Here is a 19,964-nt window from a genome sequence, read left to right as displayed (position 1 = left end):
TAGGAAAGTCTTAGCAGTGCCCCACCCCCATCATCCTAACCAGTCTCCCTAGATGATTCCTTCCCAGTGCCCGCTTTTCCATTTGATCACAAGATTACAATTGACATTTTTAAGTCCTCTTCTATACTTATCCTATGTTCCCTTTTCATCATTTCAACTAGATTCGGCCTTCATTCCTCAGGAATATGTATCCTCAATGGTATTGCCTTTGTTGGATTGCTAAAATAGCTGCTTTTGATGTGTTGACACAAAAAGATCCTGGGGTTGGCTTCATTCTTAGTAATGTACACTCACATTTGCTTGTCCTTTTAATTGTTAATGATATTCCATTGTCTGTAGTACTATAGTCTATCCATTCACCTGCCAAAGAACATCTTAGTTGTTCACAGTTGGGGAAATTATGAATGATGCTGATATAAATAAAATTCCTAGAAATTAAAGATGGACAGTGGTGGTACACACTCTTAATCCCAGCACTCAGGAGATAGAGGCAGACAAATCATTGTGAGTTCAAGGCCAGCCTGGTCTACAGCATGAGCTCCACAACAGCCAGGACTACACAGAGAAACTGTGTCTTAAAAAAACAAAACAAATCCCTGGAAATTAGACAAAATCTTTTTCCTCATTGTGTAGAGAAAAGAATTTCCCTTGTTATCTATGGCTGAATTACCTCAGGCAGTACAGAAATTCTTTCTTTTCTTTTGGTTCAGCGATATAAAGAGCCCCAACTTGCTCATTAGCCGTCTTAGTACCTACTAGAATACAGCCAATGAGTCATCTGCTCAGAAATTTTTTTTCTCCTTTCTGGACATGGCCCAGCAGGAGGCGCCATCATGGGTATTGACATTTGTCACAACATGGACCAAAAGATTCAATGAAAGGAGCCCAAGAGCCAGGACATCTACTTGTGGCTGCTAGTCAAGCTGTACAGGTTTCTGGCCAGACGAACCAACTCCACCTGCAATCACGTTGTGCTGAAAAGCTTATTCATGAGTAGCACCAACCGGCCACCTCTGTCCCTGTCACGCATAATCTGAAAGATGAAGCTTCCTGGCTGAAAAAAACAAAACTGCTATGGTTGTGGGGACAGCCACAGATGACGTGAGGATCCTGGAAGTGCCCCAGTTGAGGTGTGTGCACTGCGGGTGAACAGCCAGGTGAAGTAGCACCCTCAAGGCTAGGGGTAAGATCCTCATCTTCAACCAGCTGGCCCTGGAGTCTCCCAAAGGCTGAGGCACCATGCTCCTGTCTGGTCTTCAGTAGGGCTGAGAGGTGTACCAGCATTTTGGCAAGGTCCCAGGGACTACACACAGTGACACCAAACCCTATGTCCGCTCCAAGGGCCATTAGTTCGAGCGTGCCAGAGGCCGAAGGACCAGCCGAGGCTACAAAAACTAACCCTGGCCTGGGTCTTACTGTTATTAAAGAAGCTTTGGATGCTGAAAAATGTTCTTTTCTTGTAAATGTTATCACATATTCCTGTGCAGCATCAGGGTCTCTCATCTGTTCTCTCTTAATGCAGACACAGCTATGGCAAGTTTTACAGACTTGAACCGGCTCTATGTAGAGCAGTGTCTCAACCTTCCTAATACTGCGACCCTTTACCACTGTTCCTCATGCTGTAGTGACCCACAAACAAAATTATCTGTGTTGCTACTTCATAGCTGTAATTTTATACTGTTATAAATCATAATATAAATATTTTTGTAGATAGAGGTTTGTCAAAGGGTCGCAACACACAAGGCCAAGAACCACTGATGTAGATAGTCTGATAGGGTTACCTCAGACGTGTTTTCCCTGCTTCTTGTGTTCTAGCATTGGGTTCCTCTGGTTCCACGCACTGAAAGTCACACGTTCAGAATCAGAATTAATGCCTATGGGCCCACCCTTACATGTAAGTGCTAGATGCTAACGTCCAGGTCACTCTTAGTGGTGGTCCAATAAGCTACCCTATACCTTAGTCTCCCTTTTCCCTAAAGAGCATCCTCTCACTTCTCCCTCTTAGGTAGTGTAACTAAAAATAAGACTTTTCTTATTTTTTTGCTTTTAAGCTTCACAGGCAAGAAGAATGAAGCATTTCAAACTGAGAAATATCTCACAAGTTATTACGGCATTAGTGGAGAAAACAAAAATGCTTCCAGTTTGGACATTTTTCTTGTTGTTAAAACATTTTAGGGGGCATTAAAGCACATCAATTTGTCTAACTTCCATCCTGTAAACCAAGAAAAGAGATCAGCTGGAATAAGACGGTAAAAGTCCATCCAAAATTAGCAAGGACAGAAAAGGAAAAGGGAGTGCCATAGCACACAGATGAGAAGAGAGTGGGATGAGCCAGAAGAGAGCAGCCCAGAGAGGCTGAGGCGTCACTGCTGAGTGCTAATTACAACTTAAAACAGTGGCAGGCAGACATCATTTAAATCCTAAATTAGTATTTTCCTCAATTTTAACAGAAGAAAATTAAATGGCACGGAATACGTTTAATTATTTAAATCAGCCAAGAGTACATGAGCAACACAAATTGGAGTCCATGGGTTTTTAAAAGATAAGAACACTAAGTTGGGCGGATATGGAATTAGTGATCTCAGAGGAATTGAGAAATGAAATAAACATGGTTCAAAATGCAATGTATGAAATTCTCAACAAATAAAAATATTTTCTAAATAAAGTAAAGTAACTAAATGACCTGCATAAACTAACAGTTGCAGAATAACACTTAAAGCAATACTCATAGCTGTCTTGCTCCTGATAGTGATGGTTTGGGGGCTGTCCTCACATGTGTTGTCCCATGTTAGAGAAGCACCTACACCCATGATAGACTTTTTCTCAGGCCTTTGGCAAAAAACAAATGGATTAAGTATCTATTTCTGAGCATTTTAACCTGGTTTTTAAACTTTGGCAAATGCAGCATTTAATAAAAAAAAACATTAGTTTTCAAACTTGGGTGCCCACATCTACAACACAGCCCCTACACATTAGGTTCAGCAAACACCACAGGAGGGAAGGAGAGGGCTGTAAGAGGCTGAGGAGCAGGATTCTGCTAGGATAGTGTCTTCTAGATGTGGAAGCGACACTGCACCCATGGAAGCTCAACAGCGTGGTCGCCTACACAGACCCTGAGTTGTGACCACTCCAGCTGACGTGCCAACAGGGATGAGGGAGAGACAAGGCCCCACACCAAGGATGAAACCTCTGCTAACTTATCCAATTCCAAGTGGCCAGCTCTAAATACATGTACATAGAATACTAAATGAACTCAGAAGATTTTATATAATCCAGAAATAAATAAAAAAGATCAGAAATTCAAAATGGAGTGAGGCTGGTAAGAGAAAGGAGGGTGGATGATGTACATATGGTGTATTCATATATAAATTCTCAAGTTATATTAAGAATTGAATTTTTAAAAGTCCATGTTTAATAGAAATTTTATTTAAATTTAAAACTTTAATTCATATGTGGTATAATATGGTTACTAAAGCCTTTCTAGAACTGGGAAGAATTAAGAAGACTAAAAGTTAAAGGAGACTACCAAAACTAATGCTAATCTGTAGGCCTTGCCATTTCCTCCCGCCCTCCTTCCATTTGAACATCTCAGCACCAACTCAGTATATACTCCCTTTAAGTCTTGGAGTAGATCCCAGCAGGGCCTCAATGGCAGGCTCTCACATGCAGAAGGACACATTCTGCTTACGTCACATGGTCCTTTGAGGTCCTGTCTCTACTTAAGGCACCCACACATTTATTTTTATATATATATATATATATATATATATATATATATATATATATATGTATGTATATATATTATTATTAATTTATTCTTGTTACATCTCAATGGTTATCCCATCCCTTGTATCCTCCCATTCTTCCCTCCCCCCCCCCTCATTTTCCCCTTATTCCCCTCCCCTATGACTGTCCCTGAGGGGCATTACCTCCCCCTGTATCTGCTCATATGGTATCAAGTCTCTTCTTGGTAACCTGCTGTCCCTCCTCTGAGTGCCACCAGGTCTCCCCCTCCAGGGGACATGGTCAAATGTGATATGTAGCCTACTCAGCCAAGCACAGTAGTTCTAAAGTAAAGAGTGTGAACAGCAGGTGAAGTGTGAAGTGTGAGTCAGCTTTAGAGATCCTTTCACATGCTAAGCTACTGAAGCATGGAAAGATTCTAATGTGGATTTACAGACATAGTCCAAAAAATAGAACATTAAGAAAACAATTCAGGTAAGATGTGGTACTTACAAAGCAAACCCTGCTAAAAGCACAGAAGCTCTCCCTACATACTGCTGTATGAGAGAACTTTGTGGTCCATCTGCTAAAAGCACAGAAGCTCTCCCTACATACTGCTGTATGAGAGAACTTTGTGGTCCATCTGCTAACCACTACCAGTAAAGTTCACCACTAACCCTACTCAATTTTGACTCCCATTCATACCTCATTCAATATATAATAAACTTGTTTCGGGGAAAAAAACTTATTTCTGTAAAACAGCTTTCTACAAAAAAAAAAAAAAAGTGGACAGAAAGAAAGATACAGCATCAATACAAATTTCTTTAAACACCTTTTATTATCAACTCAAAATTTTTATTTCAAGTAATTTGCCTTCTTAGGAAATTTTAAAATGTCACTTAGCATTTACCAAAACTAGCTCTACTTTGAGATGCACAGAACAGAAAAAATCCATAGCTACACAAAATAAAATAGTGGTCTTGAGAGGCTGAAGAAATGGAGTCACTGTTGATGGGTGTGTGTGTGACTCTAGATAATGGCGACAGTTGCTAACTTTGTGGACATAGTAAAAACAAATTACACAATGTAAATGGGTGATTTATCTGGTATGTAAAGCCTGGCTCAATCAAATTACAAAATTTTTTAAAATCTAGCTATCCTGTTTTGGTAAAATCTATACGAAAAGTTTTATTTTCAGAAAAAGAAGTGAAATAGAGAAAAACAAGAGTGATAAAACCATGCAAGTGGTAAATTATTAACAACAAATGTTTCTGTTTATAACTAGCAAACTACAAGTTATACAGAAGCAACTGTGTAACTCTCTTTGTCACTATTTACAGTTCATTCATTACTTTAGTATGATACTTCATCTCAGCATCCGCAATTGTAACAAATGCTTGGAAAGTCTTTTGTTCAGAAGCAGATGCTGGTCTGACAGAAACACACTTGAAAATGTTCTTGTCTGGGTCATAGTGTCCAACACACCTGTGAACTCGGCCTCTAATCAGTCTCGGAAGTTCACGATCCTGTTTTTCAGAACATAAAAGTCAAAAAGTATTTATTGCTCCATCTAAAGTTTAATGTTTAATTTATAATATGACCAATTAAATATAAAATACCCCCAAATAATAGGATTCTCTGTGTCACTCACAAGATAGCTAGGCCTACAGAAGTAACTTGTCATAGAAGAATGGCCTTAACATGGATAAAGCTTCTAACAAACTATGAACAAGTTGCTTCCTGGAAAAATTAATAATCCCCCCATAATGGTTCATGAATTATGTATTCTTTTTACTAACAGAATTCCTACTTTAATAGGACTATAGCCTGTAGTTTCATGTTTTGTTAGCATAGATACTGAAAATGAACACTTTAAAATACTCACAATTTCATAAAACACACATGGAAGAACATTTTTCCCATCTCTCATTAGAAAAGTCTTTGAATAATGTGGGCCAGGCGTGACAGCTGAATCCAGGACACCTAAGCAACATTGAAGTGGGAAAATTAATATTGTTAAATATAAAAATGTAGAAACAAAAGTTGGTATTTAATTACCATCCCATAACAGGTCTCAGTTCAACTTATACAGTGGTATGTTTATGGAAGAACTGTGTCCTTTCAGTGTGTTCTATAGATGAACTTCAGAGCCATAATAACAATAAAATGCACTATAACAACAAATAAGTATCATAGTTTAATGAAAACAATACTTAATTAGAATTCTAGTGTCAGGCCTTCAGCTTAATACTATTTTATGGCATTGTTCAAACTTGATTTTGTTTTCTAAAATAAAATATTCATGTAGATGTACAAAAATAGAAAGGAGAGCAAATAGGTCACAAATGTTTTCATTACTTTAGGTAATCAAACTGATAAGCATCTCCCCTTCCATAGTTATATTTTGAGGCAGAGTAAAAGCACCTAAGATCTACCTACCTTTTGGGCTAATTTCACATAGGTGGAGGGCGGGGGTTGTGAAACACACACACACACACACACACACACACACACACGTATATGAAACACATTAGATCTCTAGGCTAATTCGTCCTATATAACTGCATGTTTGTATTTTTATCTACATCTCCCCATGTCCTTCCTCTTGAGCTAAGAGTTCATCTCTCAAAGCTGTTTCTTTATTTATAAAATTCAAGTCTTAATTCATGTTTAGCTCCAGAAATTTTTATCAGGTGTTATTCATTCATTTAACAGCCATATGCTGAGTTCTGGTAGTAGACATTCCTATTTTGAAGCCAGCCTACATTTCCCCTAATATACATAATCTCCTTTTCTAATTTGTGAGGTAGGGGTTATGATCTCCTAGGTATTTTAATGACATTCAAAATATCCATATAGTATTACTGAAGCATTCTTGAACTATTAGACCTACCCAATACTTCAAAAAGAAGAACCGTTTTCTGCACTTGGGCACGCCAATACTTCATGCTTTCAATGACTGCAGAAATAATTCTTAAAGAATTATCTTTTTCCTTTAACTGATGCAGGGGGGCTTCCTTTGGAGAAAAAGCACAGCTTTATAAAAGTGTTTCGTTTTATTCATTATAAATTTTGATCTATGTAGTATCTAGGTCCTTATAATAAGAAAATGTGTAGAGTGTGTAAAATGAGCAACTAAAAGTTTTCAATGCAATTAAATCCCCAAAATAAAGCAATCATTACATGACACTACATTATGGAATGAAAACCAGAATGTACTTAAAATAAGAAGAGAACTATGGGATCAGAGAGATAGCACAGTGGGTTAAAAAAAAGCACTTGCCATATAAGCTTGATGACCTGAGTTTGATCCCCAGAACCCATGAAAAAGTAAAAAGAGAAAACCAATTCCACACAGCTGTCCTCTGACCTCCACACAGTTGTCCCCCTACAAGGATCATACACACAATAATAAGCAAAGCATTGCTTATATAATTCACTTACTCAATTAACTTTCTCCTTCATTGAATAAGCCAGCCCCTTTATAAGCAGGTAAGTAAAAGAGTCCCTAGTGAGCTCAGATTGTAGACACATTCAATCATTCACTCACTTAAAAGGAACTTTTTAAAAATTGAAGAAAATAAACATAAAAGTAGAAGTGTAACAAAAGAAGAGGGAAGAAAATGTGGCTAATGGAGTGATGTACATATAATCCAAGTGCCATATATATGAGAATGTCATAATGAAAGCCACTATGTTGTATTAATATACACTGATATAAAATTTAAGTGCTTTTGGGGCATCCACTCTGTGCCAAAACTACTAAAGAAATGGTAATAAGCAAATAAACCAGGCATGGTGGCACATACAGGAAGCAGAGGTAGGTAGAATTCTGTGCATTCAAGGACAGCCTGGTCTATATAGCATGTTCCAGGATAGGTAGTGGGAGCTGCATAGTAAGACTCTGCCTCAAATAAGAACAATGATGTATCTATTCTCACATAATTTCTAATCTAAAATAGGATTCATCAAATAAGTGAATACGTAAATGTATAATAAAACACAGGAACTGTTATCATCTATGCATGAAAAATAACAGAATGAAAGGATAAAGAGAGATGGGATTTATAATTTCAAGTGGGTAGTTAAGTGGGAACAAGAGAATAGCAAGTGTAAACATCCTGAAATAGAAATGTACTTTGCCTTTTTTGTACTTTGTATTTTTAAGATTTATCTTGTTTTATGTGTATAAGTGTTTTGTTTGTATGTGTGTATGTTTACATATGTGTGTGCCTTGTGCCCACAGAAGTCAGAAAAGGGTTCAGATCCCCTGGAACTGGAGTTTCAGAAAGCTATGAGCCATCATGAGAGTGCTGGGAGAACCCAAGTCCATCAGAAGTGTGGCCAGTGCTCTAACCACCAAGCCATACTTTATGAGTTTTTTTTAAAAGATCTTAATAAACACCCTTTAATCCCAGCACTTGTAAGGCAGAGGCAGGCAGGTGGATCATTATGAGTTCAAGGCCAGCCTAATGTATATAGTGAGCTCAGAGCAACACAGTGAGACCCTGTCTCAAAACAGACAAATAAAAAAACTAACTTTCAAGAGTTGGGGCCAATTTCCTTTGCGGGGGGGGTGAAGGTTGTGAAGAGCACCTGATGAAACTTTATTTTAATTTCCCCATCTTCTTCCTCCTAAGCAAGATTTAACTGTGCCCCCTTGCAGATGACTGCCACAGCGAACCACTGTTACTAAGGTGACAACATCATATCATTCTGTGTACATGCTACACTAGTCATATTTTTAGAAAAAAAGAAACAGAATTTATTCAAATTGCTTGCTAAAAACAATGATGTTCATATTATTATCAGAACAAATACAGAGTACTTAAGCACCCAAACACTAACAGCAGCAGTGGAAAGGGCAGTGGGAGAAAAATAAAATTACCAAGTCTATGAAATCTAGGCTAGGGACAGACAGTGAAAGCAGAACATCTCCACCTTTCCTCCCACTGATATCCTCCCAGTGACTCCCATTGGCTGACCTCTAGTAGAAGCCAGCAAACAAGGGATCCCAGGGTGAGGCAGCAGGTCAGACAATGCAGCCTGCCAGATCACAAAGATTCACAGAACAGTACATTGGGCCTCAGAGTGAGGAATGAGAGAAAAAATAACTATCATGTATGTAGGAAATATTTCAAAGAGCAATTAGAAGTGCAGCTGAGGAAAAGGTGACTGTTCTCTAGAAGAATATACATCAAAGCAGGGAAGTACTGTAGTATACATCATATCCATCCCAGTGTGAAGAGTCCTGGATAAACAACACTTTGCAACATGGAGTAGAAGGCAAGAAAGGCAGAAAGGATCAGATTATAATGCAGAATTCATTAAACTGCAGCCTGTACTCCAAATCTAACCCACTGTTTCTGTCAGCTTTTACTAGACAGCAGCCATGCTCATTCAGTCTGTGGCTGCTCCCAAGGTATAATGTCAGAGTTCAGTCATGTAGTAAAACAACTACAACAAAGACAATATGGTTCAAAAAGCCAAAAATGTTATCTGGCACTTTGCAGGAAAATGTTTCTGGTAGTTTTGGCGAGAAATGAAAAAATAAAAAGTATGGATTGTCCACAGACGCAAAGATGCTAAGTAACAAGGAGGGCCCAAGAGAGGACGCTTGACTCTCACTCAAAGTGGAAATAAAATAGACACTTGAAGTAGATGGAGGGAGGGAACTGGGTGGGAAAAGGGGTAGGGAGGGTAACAACGGTGGGGATCAAGGGTGGGCCGGGAGATGGGAGTTGAGAGAGGACAGGGAGGGAGAATGGAAATCTGGGCGGGGGGGCACATATCTAAGACAGGGGAGGCTCCTGGGTGTCTATAAAGGTGACCCTAGCTGAGACTCCTAGCAGCAGGAGATATGGAGCCTGAAGTCACCACCTCCTGAAGCCAGGCAGGACTCCCAGTGGAGGGACACACCAACCCACCCATAAAACCTTCAACCCAAAATCTGTCTTGCCTATAAGAAGTGTAGGAATAAAGACAGAGCAGAGATTAAGGGAATAGCATGTCAGTGTCTGGTCCAACCTGAGACATGCCATGGGAGAGAGCCAACCCCTGTCACTATTAATGATACTCTGCTGTGCTTGCAGACAGAAGCCTAGCATAACCGTGCTCTGAGAGGCTTCATCCAGCAGTGGATGAAAGAGGCTGCAGAGACCAAAACAACAGGCCAAGCTCAGGGTGTCTTGAGGAAAAGTGGGAGGAAGGATAGAGGGAGAGGACACCACACGGCCTACAGAGTCAACTAACCCTGGCCCATGGAGGCTCACAGAGACTGAACCAACAACCAAAGAGCATACATGGGCTTGACCTAGACCCCCTAAACATATGTAGCAGATGTGCAGCTTGCTCTTCATGTGGGTCCCCTAACAAACTGGAGTAGGGGCTGTTTCTGATTCTGTTGCCTGCCTTTGGGTCCCTTTCCCTTAGCTGGGTTGCTTTGTCTGGCCTCAGGGGCAGAGAATGCCCTTGGTCCTGCTGTAACCTGACGTGAAGGATGGATTGGTATCCATAGGAGCCTCCCTTCTCTGAGAAGGGGAGTGGGTAATGAGGGATGAGCCTGGGAAGAGAAGAAGGGGCCTGCAATAAGGCTGTAAAGTAATTAAATAAATTAATTAATGGAGAAAAAAGTATGGATTGTTTCTATAAGCAATGGATAAACTAGTGTTACCTTAATAATTAAAAGAGTAAAAACCATAAATCAGTAAAAAAAAACTATTTTAAAAGGATCTAAGACATTTCAGAAACTAACACTCATCTACTCCAATGGGAAACAATATTTGTGCTAATCTACATATACCATGTATATACCTTTCTAAATATTTGCTGCACATGTTTAAACATGTAAATATGAATATATTTAAATGTTTACCTTCAGAGAGTTTTCTCCTTGAATGTCATCCAACACTGTTTTCTTAAATGGACTTTGTTGAAAACTCTGCTTAAATGCCTGCAGTGCACTGGTTCTGTCCGGGCCTTTCACTGTAGAGCCAGGCAGTTTCAATAAACGTGTTTGTCTGAGTGCTTCAGTTTCTTTGTGTCCAGGTAAGTTAGGAAATTCAGGTGTTCCTAATTGTCTGTGTTGTTGAGCTCCCAAATTCATTGGGCAAGAACTGAATTCACTGTTTGCTGCTGGGCTTGCTGTTTTACGCTGCGGTCGGAAATCATTTTTATCCCAAGTTCTCAAGCTGGCATTTCTGTTGTCACCTCTGTAGCTGTGAAAGTAAAACATACTTCTCTATGTTTTTTTACTTAAGAACAACTAATGAAATGGTTCACTGTTACATGACAATTTGTGGTTTATAGCTACTAAGAAGTAAGAAATTTCAAACACATCATTCACATTCTTACTTCTCTTTCTAGATGAAGAGGCAGAGCCTTGGGGAAGCAGTCACTCATACAAAGTTATACAGCAAGTCACTGCCAAGTTCAGAACTCAGAGAACATCAGTCTCCCAATTCAAATGACAGTGCTACAAATCTCTGTTTATAATATTCAAGCCTCCATATAACAGTAGTTTCCAAATGGAAAAATTTTAAGGACTTTTGCCTAATTCTTTATACATTTATTTTGAAAATTTCTACAAAGCAAAAGAATTAAATAAAAATTTAAAACTACAACTTGCCTGTAAGGTTATTTAATATTCTGTGCTTGGAAAACCCCTACTAACAGCCTGTCATAGCATTTACCACATTAAATTACTTTTCAAAGCTGGTCAGTACAGAATGTTAATAAGACCCAGACAAAAGTATATTTTTCTAAGCAAGTCAATTAAGAATTATATGGGAAGGAAAAATTAGCTCAACTCACAAATTCTGAATTATAAACAATTTCCCCAGAAATAGTACAAGCATTACAAGGCAATCAATACAGCCCATCCTTTCTTTAAAAAAACATCAGGGGGAGAATCTAGTGATCAGAAAAAAGCCTAGATTTTATGAGGCCTAAGGTTTGTACAGTTTCAGAAATATTGTTCACAATTAACTATAAATTTAACACTAAGAAGGACAAAAAATAAACCACAATTATGAATACCATAAATATCATCAATATCAGGGAAAATATAAGAATTATTGCTAGTCATTAAGTGTTGATACACCCCATTGTGCAGCTTGTTCCTCTGAGTTGAAACACTCCTTCCTGAAGGGAAGGAGGAGGCTCAAAAGATTCGGGCAGCTAATGAAATTCACAAGACTGCCAGGCGTGGTGGCCCACCCTTTAGTCCCAGCACGTGGGAGGCAGAGGCAGGCAGATCTCTGTGAGTTCGAGGGCAGCCTGGTCTACAGTTAGTCTAGGAAAGCCAAGGCTACACAAAGAAACCCCGTTTCAAAAAGACAAAAAAACAAAAAAGAAAGAAATTCACAAGACCCAGAAAATCACAAGATTTACCAGGCCCTTCTCACAGTTATATAAACAGGAAAAAAAAGTTTCAGAGAAGAGACTCTTTGGCAGGGAACTCCAGGGATGAGCTTCTGTGGAGTCATCACCCACGCTGGGCTAAGCTTTTCCATGATAGAGATAGTTTTTGAGTCCTCTATGCTTCTACATGTAATCTCTCACACATGCCCTTTTTATTACACAAAAATCATTAAGAATCACTATAAAATCCATATACTTTAAAATTACTGAGAGTATATTTTAAATGTTTTTGTGTCAAATAAAAATATGTGGAGTAATAAAAAAGACTAAAGAATCACTATAAGGCATGCCATATTAGTCAATTTCCAGAAAACAGCTACATTAATGTACTACTTAAGCAAGCATTTGCTACACCCAAATCTACATCTCAGTGACCCTCTATGTAGTTAGAAGGGTCATTCAGAAGCCATGGAGTTTTGCTTTGAATCGATATACTTTTGCTATCAAGTAGATTTTATACACTTATCAACCACCATGGAACTAGGTCTTTCTCTCTCATGGGGTGGTGGGGAGACACACAACACTAAATGGATGAATGATCTCAACATAAAACCTGAAAGTATTAGAAGGAAAAATAAGGAAAGCTCTACAAAATAAAGGAGGCACTTTCTACAAGATAAAGGTAAGGACTTTCTAAATAGAGCTATAGTTGCACAGGAATTAGGCCAACAACTGACAAACGGCTTCTATACAGCAAAGGGCATGGTTAATCAAGTGAAAAGGCGGTCTGCATTGTGGGAGAAAATATTTGCCAGATATATTAATGTCAGTGACTTGATATCTAAAATACACAAAGAATTCAAAAGCCTGAACTAGAGACAACCCAATCAAAAGAAAGCAGGCTATAGATTGGAACAAAGAGCTCTCAAAGAAGGGAAATGGTTAATGAACATTTTTTAAAAGTGTTCATTAGGCACCAGGGAAATGCAAATTAAAACTACTTTGAGATTCTACCTCACCACAGGCAGAAGGATTACTATAAAGAAACAAATCCTGACAAGGATGTGGGAAAGAGGAACTTTTATTCACTGTTGATAAGAGTAAAAACTGGCACCTCCACTATGGAAATTAAATGTAGAGGATTCTCACATTTAGAACATGTGGAAGGTAGGAATGCTATGAATTGCTGTGTTCTAGACATGATATGGCAATTGCACTTATGAGCTCACAGGAGCTGGGTTATTACCTGCACAAGATAAAACCAGCCAAAGCTGCAGCATAGATGTGGGAGATAATCTCTAGCCTCACCCTCTACTAAGGAAACATTGACAGTTGACAGTTTCTGGATGAGAATCGTTTTTTGATGATGCCACTGACAAGATCCCCATGCTTCAGGCTAGGCTCAGGGACAACATTAACTAAACTTAATGGGTGACTTAAAAGGAGGGGTGGGGTGGCAGACATCTTTCATCCCAGCACTGAGAAGGCAGAGGCAGGAGGCATCCTCATTTATATAGTGAGCTCCGAGGCAGCTAAGACTACATAGAGATACCATGTCTTAAAAAAAAAAGACATGAGGTTAAAAGGGGACATGCTGACAGGAGAGAGTTGGAGTAGGACACACTCATATTTTGTTGTATGTGTGTATCACTTCTCAAATCTAGCAACAGAACTACCATATGACCAAACTATACCACTCTTGGGGCACAGACTCTTTTTCATCTACATTCATTGCAGGTCTAATCACAATAGCTAGAAAAGGGAATTGGCCCAGATGCCCATTGGCAGTAAACAGATAATAAAAACTTGATTCGTGTAAACAATGGAATTTTGTTCAGTTGCAAAATAATAAAATAAAATTGTAAATTTTTCCAGTAAATTGATGGAACTAGAAATTATTATACTAAGTGAAGAAATCCAAGCTCATAAAGATAAATGACATGCTCTCGAATATGTGGATCTTAGCTTCAATTTTTTTAGATAGATATATTTAATTCAGAGTACCTGTAGAGACCAAGAAGTTAGAAAGGAGATGTTGAGGAAGTACCTTAAAGGGAACAGAGCAGAACATAGGTGACATGAGGGTAAAGATGGGGACGACTGGAGGTGGGAGAGCTTATATAGGAATGGGGATGGGGATATGAGGAAAATAAGGGGCATAATCAATACAAAAAATATGAAACTTACTCTTTTTAAGTCAGTTTAAGCCTTCCATACGTATTGACAAATTCTACATCCACAAATCAAAACAAACAACAGATCAAAAATATTTGGAAAAAATTACATCTGTACCCAACATATACTTTGCCATTTCTTAAGTACACAATGACAACTGTATAATGTTTACATTGTACTACATTGTGTAATTTAAAGTATACATGAAAATGTACATAGATTATATTTAAATACCAGTTTGTTGTTAATGTAGAAATTTCCAAAATGTGTTTCTAAGAAAGGAAAAGGACTTTTTTTAAATGAAAGAAGAGAAAACACATGCAGACTCACCCCCAAGCACTTTGGCTTCTTTCAGGATTTGGCTGAATAGATTTGGACGCAGAATCTTGACACCTCAGAGGATAAGAAGCAGAAGCTGGCATTTGCCTTTCAAAAAAACAATCTTGTTAAACATAGTTTGTTTTCAAATTGGGAATATAAATTGTATACAGAAATTAACATCAGTCAGAAACAGACACACATTTATTGGATCACAATTTTTGTCACATACCCTGTATTCACTGTTTTCTTTAAAGGAGTCGCATCTGGATTCACCGCTTCCCATGCCCAATCTCAGAAGTATAAGAACATAGATAAAAGTAAGGTGATTTCTTTCAGAGTAATTCTTTACTTTTATCTAATTTGGGATCTCTAAAAAGTTGAAGATATAGCCACAGTCTTTAGTAGCACTTGGTTGCAGAATTTATCATCGCCTGCCTAATATAGACATCTTTCTTCCCCACTGCACTTAAGCAAAGACAGTAATTTAATCTCTTTTCCACAACTGATCCTTTTAGTGCCTTGTAACTGACAATATAACTTTAGTTGAATCTAATGTTTCTTAAACTTTATTTCACCCCATATCAAAAAATACATCAAAACTGGTAATTAGATAGCTAGTAGCTAGTATGAGAAACAAATAGAGACACAGAATCAGGGGCTAAGATAACAAAATGTTAACATCAAATCTAATCCTTACTATGTATGATACACACTGTTTTCTACTCTATTCTAGCTACTCATATTTTAAAGATTTCTATTTATGTTTTAATTATGTGTATGTAGGAGGTGCAGTGCACCTGAGTGTAGGTGCTCATGGAGGCCTAAGGATCCCCTGGAGTCAGAATTATAAAGTATCTGTAGGACATCTGACATGGGTGTTGGGAACCAAACTCACGTCCTCTGAAAGATCAGTAAGCCCTCTTAACCACTAAGCCATCTCTCTATGCCCACACTCTCTTCTTGTGAATGTTGATTGTATTCCAGACTAATAGGCCAAGATAAAAAAAAAATCACATTTCCTCATGGAACACTCACACTTGTAATTTCTCAAGATCAGTGTTCATACTACTTATAAAACATTTTAAATAGTGAAGAAGATTTCAAGTGGTAGTGAATCATCACATAAATGTTGACATATTCACAGTGGAAGGAGAGAATTGACTCCAATCTCTCTCTCTCTCTCTCTCTCTCTCTCTCTCTCTCTCTCTCTCTCTCTCACACACACACACACACACACACACACACACACACACACACACACACACTATCATGATAGGAATAGACCTGCACTCAAACACATACCAATAATAAAATTCAAATTTTAAAAATGGTAATGTCATATGTTAACTTTTTACTTTAAATCCCTGGTGTGGAAGAAAAACAACTTACGGCTGCACCTAAGTCTATGAAAGCACACTGAAAGAAATTTAAAGTACGAGTATTGCTACACATAAATGTTTTAATATTTTATTCATTAATAACTTTAAAGTTTGCTTCCAACATTTAAATATACATGCCCAGAATGTACCAAATGTATTTCAGAATGTCTACCTATCAGTGCTTTCTTCCAGGCAGAAATAAAAAATCAGTGAACACTGGGCCAGTGAGCAAGATGGCTTGGTGGGAAGCCTTGACATCAAGCCTAATGGCCTCATCTCTATTACACACGTGTGCACGCAGTCAATCTCGCAGAAGTAGAGTTAGAATATGTAATAAACTCCCAGCAATGGCAACCTACATAATGTGCTGGTTGAAGCTATAAGGAAGCATACTAGATGAGAGTATCTTAGACCACTTGGGCTATCACCTAATATCTTAAGTTGGGTAATTTACAAATAGAAATTTCTGACAGTGCTGGAGACTAAAACATCTTAGATCAAGGTGACAACAAACTAGATGTTTAGTGTCCTCACATGACAGAAGCAGCAAACATGTTTCTCCTTCGTCCTTTTTTTTTAATTTTTTATTAATTTATTCTTGTTACATCTCAATGGTTATCCCATCCCTTGTATCCTCCCATTCTTCCGTCCCTCCCATTTTCCCCTTATTCCCCTCCCCTATAACTGCTCCTGAGGGGGACCTCCTCCCCCTGTATATGCTCATAGGGTATCAAATCTCTTCTTGGTAACTTGCTATCCTTCCTCTGAGTGCCACCAGGAAACTGGGACAGAGGGGAGGACATCCTATTGGGACTCTAGATGAGAGAAGCATGGGAGAATAGCAAAGTAGAAGGATCCAGAGGGTCCTAGAAACGTACAAGTAGAACATTATGATAGGCAGATTTAGGCACAGGGGTCCCGCTCAAACTAAGGCACCAGCCAAGGACAATACAGGCAGTAAACTTTAAACCCCTACCCAGATCTAGCCAATGGACAGAACATTCTCCACAGTTGAGTAGAGAGTGGGGTATGACTTTCACATGAACTCTGGTGCCTCATATTTGACCATGTCCCCTGGAGGGGGAGACCTGGTGGCTCTCCTTCGTCCTTTTATAAGGCCACTAGGCCTCTAGTCCTTTCGTGGGGTAGTCTTCAACATTAAGTACCTCCTAAGGCCTATCCCCTTCTCAGTGGTTAAGTTTCAACTTAAGAATTTTTAGACTCCAGAAAAGAGTAGGGGAGACAACAGAGAAAGACAGACAAAATGTCCTCAGAAAACAATGACTAGAACCGAGCACCAGAAATTCATGGGTTTATGCCTTTTCTACAGCCTATTTTTGTATTTCTTGCTTATAGTCCATACACACTTTTCCTTGCTTCTGAGGTAACTCAAGTCCTGCCATCCTTTCCTATCAAATATGTAAGTCACAGTTATCTATGTTTTGAGGGAAAAAATAGTCTTTGCAATGTAGGTTCCTACTTTAGTACAACAAAGGCTCTAGACATAAAGACTCCATTTAAATGCTAAACCACCCTCGTAGGCAAGGCAACTCAAAACTCCTGTGCTGGAATGCTTAGAAGGAGCCAAGTAGTCTCTATAACTGGACAGTGAAAAGCAGCAGGGACTTTCTGCAATGAGGGGCCCAGTAATTTTCTACAAATCCTAGTCTTTTGCTCTTGAAATTTTTATTTTACTTGTTTTCTTACCTGTTGGTAGAGGAGGAGAACTGTAAATGTCTGAAACAGTACTGATACCTGGATCATTCTGAAGTGGATTAGAAGTTAAAGGTTGTCTGTTCCTCTTTTTCTGATTGAACAACGGCACAGGCAAACAGCCTTCATTGAACATAAAAAAAAAAAATAGTATGAAACAGGTAAAAAGCATATCTGCTTCTAGAATAATTTCCATTAATAATATGTAATGATGCACAGTTTAAGGTCTACTTCTGTATGTTAATACACCACAGATATATTTCTATGCTCTTGAAATGATCTTTTACAAGTCCTAAATAGCTCATCAGTGTCTCTAAGGTCTTTTCCTCCATTTTATCACTTTAATTCTTACTTGTAAGCAATTCCTGGCTCTGTTTTTATCCCCAAATCTATCTTTCTTTTCCTTGTTTCCCTCTTCTGCTTGTCTATTTCCTTATCAGCTGCAGAGTACTTATAGAATATATCAAAGCTAATAAAGAAGAAACTTTGAATCATGCTTTCTAAAACTCTAACCATACTTTACAGTGTGACCACAAGCCTCTCAAATCATAGTAATCAGACTTAAGTTTGACAAAGATTTACTCTGGGATTCTGATTAACACGTAGGTTCCAAGGACACAATCCCCAATGTTGACATTTTTATCTCAATATATTTAGTCTGGAACCCAAAATTAGAATTTTAACAAGCACCCCAGGTATCTATAATGATATTTTTCTATGGATCATTCTGGAAATGTCTTCAGAGAGTGGTTCTCCACCTTTCTAATGCTGTGACCCTTTAATACAGTTCCTCAGGCTGTAGTGACCGGCCCCCAGCCATAAAATTATTTTGTTGCTCCTTCATAACTGTAATTTTGCTACTGTTATGAATTATAATTTAAATACCTGACATTTAGGATGTCTGATATGCAAACCCCAAAGGGTTCTCGACACACAAGTTGAGAACCACTCTTTTAGGAGATTGACAGTACCCACTCCAAGTAAAAATATATGCTACTGTCATTTCCTTCAGATAGCAAAAGCAGGTTCTCCAGTCAAAAGAATAAAACTTTAAAAGCTACAGAGGAATTCAGAGTCAAAAGAGGTCTTCAAAGCAAGAACTAGAGAAACCTAGATAAGACTCAAGTTCCTAAATCTCAGTTCAGAGACTCTTGACACTTTACAACTGTCTACCTTTCACTATACTGCAAAAGAATACTAACTCTGAAAGGTCTCTAATTTTAAAAAAACTAGAATCATATAGGTTCTTGCGTCAGGCTTCCTAGACTTTAACTATGCCTTCAAAGAGGATTTGAAATATAACTTCAAAATTAAATGTGAGCAATTTCCTTAACTTTGGGGGCGGGGGGCGGGTTTGAGACACCTAGCATTAAGAGTATGGACTCTAAAGCCAGAGTTCTAGTTTCAAGTCCTGTTTCTACCACTCAACAGATTACTTATTTAAGATCTTTGTGCCTTGGCGCCTTATCTAGGAAACATGTGATGATAAACATTAATAAATAATACTTGTGACTAAAGGTCTAGGATACGGTATACCACCATAAATTATTATCACAATCTTTATTGTGCATCATAATCATTTCCCTGGTTCTCATCATTTTATACTTCTATTTTTATGTTACCTAATAACTGGGAAAATAGAAACAGTACAAAATATTAGAAAACAGCACCAGGCTGTGGTAGTGCTAAATACTTTGCCTTGATGAGTTTACATCTTTTGGCTATAAAAAGAGGCTAGACTAAATGTTTAATCTCTTTGAATATTCTTTCCAAAATGTTCCTATAAACTATGCATATTTTATGTGGTATGTGAAAAATACCGAAAAAAATTAAAATCGCTTAATACCTGCTGTACTTCGAGCTGAATTTTCATTTAGGTTTCTCTTCATTTTCTTCAGTATCAAAGCTCTTTCTTCTTAGCATTTGACATTTACAAAATGAAGTTGACTAAACCTTCAAAGGAAGAAACTTGTAACTCATATCCATCAACAATATCAACCTTTTAGCCTGTTAAACTTTCAAATGTGATCATTTTAGGAATTGCTTTATGAAAAAGAATTTAAAACATGCCCCATTTTTCAAGCTATGTTCAAACAAGTTATGACAGGGGTGGATATAATCTTGTTTTCTACATAAATACAGATTTGTTCATACAGTCTAGGTAATCTTTTTCAGAATTCAGGACCCATCATGGGAATTTTGAACCAAAGCTATAAAGGAAAGAGATTACAGCATTGGCAAACTTACAGAAACAAATGAAACATTTTTCCATTTTATTTTCATCTTCCTAAT

The 19,964-nt window shown here is 38.1% G+C and overlaps 1 protein-coding gene and 1 pseudogene across 3 annotated transcripts; one reads left to right on the top strand and one right to left on the bottom strand.

The window, feature by feature from the left end:
- Positions 1-833: 833 nt before the first annotated feature.
- Positions 834-1,398, top strand: LOC127199792 (60S ribosomal protein L18-like; annotated as a pseudogene).
- Positions 1,399-4,835: 3,437 nt separating this feature from the next.
- Positions 4,836-19,561, bottom strand: Spata22 (spermatogenesis associated 22). Of its 3 annotated transcripts, none has more exons than XM_051157779.1 (8): positions 19,519-19,561; positions 17,667-17,795; positions 14,810-14,870; positions 14,590-14,685; positions 10,598-10,940; positions 6,617-6,740; positions 5,609-5,706; positions 4,836-5,249 (listed from the first exon to the last, which is right to left on the bottom strand). In XM_051157779.1, exons 1-8 carry the CDS (start codon positions 19,559-19,561, stop codon positions 5,058-5,060), a joined length of 1,086 nt encoding a protein of 361 aa, XP_051013736.1. In that variant the 3' UTR covers positions 4,836-5,057. The 3 variants fall into 3 exon arrangements, with proteins under 3 accessions (XP_051013736.1, XP_051013737.1, XP_051013738.1); XM_051157780.1 differs by having other exon boundaries at positions 17,715-17,795; XM_051157781.1 differs by lacking the exon at positions 17,667-17,795.
- Between the last annotated feature and the right edge of the window lie 403 nt (positions 19,562-19,964).

The sequence above is a fragment of the Acomys russatus genome, chromosome 16 (genome assembly GCF_903995435.1).
Source record: "Acomys russatus chromosome 16, mAcoRus1.1, whole genome shotgun sequence".
Taxonomy (NCBI): Eukaryota; Metazoa; Chordata; class Mammalia; order Rodentia; family Muridae; genus Acomys; species Acomys russatus.
Note: the sequence above shows the minus strand (reverse complement) of the source record. Positions and strands in the feature narration are given on the sequence as shown.